At 48.4% G+C, this 3,217-nt stretch overlaps 1 protein-coding gene across 1 annotated transcript; it reads right to left on the reverse strand.

Annotated features, from left to right (window-relative positions):
- Positions 1-328: 328 nt before the first annotated feature.
- Positions 329-1,487, reverse strand: LOC109861993. The gene is made up of 2 exons (XM_020441874.1): positions 1,314-1,487; positions 329-1,270 (listed from the first exon to the last, which is right to left on the reverse strand). The coding sequence occupies exons 1-2, from the start codon at positions 1,485-1,487 to the stop codon at positions 329-331; spliced, it is 1,116 nt and encodes a 371-aa protein (XP_020297463.1).
- Between the last annotated feature and the right edge of the window lie 1,730 nt (positions 1,488-3,217).

Genomic DNA, 3,217 nt, shown 5'->3' on the forward strand with positions numbered 1-3,217 from the left:
GGCTTCAATCGCTGATATTCCACAGTTCCATTGGTCCAGTGCAGGCTGTGATGATTGACCGTGAGCCAGCACGCTCGCGTCTGCTCGGCTTTTGTCAACAGGTTCCACGACATAGGTTCTTGAAACACATGGTGAATCAGCTCGCGTCCGTTCCGAAGTATTGCCGCTTCCTTAGTTATAAAGTTGTTATCTCCAATCATAAAACCTTGAAAATCCACAAATATTGGTATGTCCACCGAGGAACGCAGCATGGTGGACATTGATGTAGTCGTCGACGCAGACATAGTGTGCGACATCGTTGACCGTACGAACGCGACTGACAACTGTTTTAAACGATACGCCGCACGACGCTGGTCAGCGAATTGTACTCGACGATACGATCGTGTATGATCAGACAGTACGCGGTTGTGTCGGCGGGTACATTTTCTTTGCAGTTGAATTCAATGCGAACGTCAACGGTGGCGCTCTTGACCGTTTCGTTTTGGCGCGAACAGTCAATGACCACGAGCAGTCCGCAGTAGATGAACTTGTCCAACGTTAGAAGCGCCTCGTCCTCGTCGCATCCGTAGTAGGATCGTCTGAATTTGACGTACATGTCGTACAAAATGGCGTATCGTTCCTTACTAAAATCTAGATTCAAATCGTCGTAGGGATAGAAATCTGAATTCAGGAACAACTTTACATTTGATAAGTTGCAATGATCGAATCGCGAGCAATCTCGGCTGACAACATTCTTTCGACCGGTCTGCAACGCAAAAATAATGTAACGCGGTTTTTCCAATTGTGTAGCCGCTTTTACAGCCCATGAATGAGATGTTGTGCTCTGTAACAACGGATACTCATACAGATCCCACAAGCGAAAACCCATGGTCAAATATTGACCGCTTTCCAAAGTGCGCAACAGCTTCAATTTGTTCACATCGTTTAATACAACGTGTGGCATTCGCCACTGCACCTTGTGCAATTTCACCGTTGGTCCGCTGTTAGCTGAAGCAAAGACGCTATTGTTNTCGTTGCGCGATCGTATCAGAATGAGTTCGTGTCTCGCGTTGATCACAACGCGTTTATAGTCCTCGCAGAATCCCAACAATGTGCGGAGAGGTACGCAAAAATTGAATTCACCAACACCTTTATTAGTGGACAAATTCCATCCCGCATGTCGCAGAACGTTTCCCGTTTCTCTGGTTAGAGACACATAGTTCTTTAACGTGCTTGTTACACCAGGGTTGCGATTTTGATCGATTTCCACACCATTGAGCTCGTATCTGATCTCATCGAACATAAACGCAACGCAATTGTTCGTCAACGCGNACGTATAAGTAACTGTCGGATGGTAGAGTGTAAACATCTTGTTGTTGAATGGGTATGCGTATCTCGTCGCTGTGACTAAACGATGTATTGGCGTACGGATTGTACGTGTGAGTCTCGATCTTGACGATACAATCGTCGAAGACTGGTTCACCACTGATGTTGAGTACGTCGTTCATTGTTGTTGTTGTTGTTAGCGTTGTATACTGCGTAACCCACCAAACGCAAAAACGTTGCGTTTCGCGCATTCAACGTCAAACGATTCAAAACGAAGGAACAATCTCGTTGCGTTGTGTTTCGTTTTCTCGACGCGGTCACGACGAGCATAATCTTTTTGTATATTCCCCTTGCTGCGCAGACGTCGACGTTGGTTGTTTTTTTTTTACTCGCGTATCTTCCGTACGTGCAAGCGCACCGATATCGTTTCGCCGCGAAAATCGATCAATCGACCGTTCTAATCCACTATGCGCACCGTAATGTCTGTAACGTTCCTCGCGAAGACCGGGAGGTAAATGATTTGACGCGGTGTTTCCGACAGTTTATATCCCGGTGGTACGTTCGGAGCAAATTCGTGTATCGTGTGCACGAGTTGCTCGTTGCTGTACGCTCCCGCGGTGATGTTGCATTCCACGCGAATCACGTTCACATTTGTAATGTTCACCGGTTCGTCTGACGCGTACCACCGGTTGGGTTGCAGAATGCGCGACAACGAGAAACCGAGCAGCAAACCGATGTTGTTGGGTTTTAAAAAGTTGACTCGATAAGCGCACTTGATCTCGCTTTGCATGGTGTTTTCGTTGGCGCGAAGCGTCAACGCGCTCTTGTCACTCATATCGTTATCATCGTCGTTGCCGTCGTCGTCATCGAACATATCGTAACCGTCATCGTTGTTGTTGTTGTCGTTGTCATCGTTGTTTTCTTTGGTAACGCTCGCCTTTGGTTTCCGACGTCTGCGAAACACAGCGGTGTTCAGAAAACGAGCGAGAGCGCGCAATTTGTACGAACCCACAGGAATCGTTATCGTTTCGTCGTTATCGCCGAAGTAGAACTTGTTGTTCGTCGAGTCGACGTTNGGTATCGTGTTGTAAGATTCAAAGTTTGTAAGACCGAGTTTGTAGACTCCGTCGCTCAGATCGATAGGTGGATAGTAACTCACCGCGAGAACGCTGCTTCTACCGGTTAATATGAGCGTGATCGACATTGTTAAGAACGCGCGAGAACGATCGCTCACCACTCGAGATCCCTAAAAAATCGCAGACACAACTGACCGCAAACGTTCTGATCGTATGTTTGATACTGATGACGATTGTACGCGATTGCCGTGTTGCTTCCTAGATAGCGCTCGAGTTCTCGCGGCGGACGCAAGTTGCCGAATCCGCGGCGGACGCAAGTACACCGCGTTGCGTCCTTTCTTGGCGTAGGCGACCCAATGCGTGCCCGGTCTAATAGCGTCGTCGAGATTGACGATGCCGCTTTCGTTCGCGCGTACGCGCGCGGGTAAGGCGTTGCGCATAAATACACCCCTGAAGAACGGTATGCCAAGTTGTTGGGCAAGCGCGTCGAGTTGCACATTTGTGGTAACACCGGATGGTAAAGCGACATCTATCGCTTGCTTCCGCGTGGTTTTTTTTTACCGCGAAGTCCTTTTCCGAACGCGTTGCGCTTGTAAAGTGCGAGATACAATCTGCGACCTTCCAACGCGCGATTGTGTCGTTGCAGTTCCTCCAATTGGCGCGCAGCGGCTTTTCGATTGCCAACGGCTTTTGCTACACCAGCCGCATCACCGATCAACGATCCGATGGCTCCCAGCACAGGCAATAGAGGCAACAAGCCGCCGCGTTTCGCAACCGGTAGAATTCTCTTTTTCTTTTTTGCATGTCTTTTCTTTTTACCTATCTTGTGTCTCTTC

Source organism: Pseudomyrmex gracilis, unplaced genomic scaffold (assembly GCF_002006095.1).
Source record: "Pseudomyrmex gracilis isolate BER0280 unplaced genomic scaffold, ASM200609v1 scaffold_1242, whole genome shotgun sequence".
Taxonomy (NCBI): domain Eukaryota; kingdom Metazoa; phylum Arthropoda; class Insecta; order Hymenoptera; family Formicidae; genus Pseudomyrmex; species Pseudomyrmex gracilis.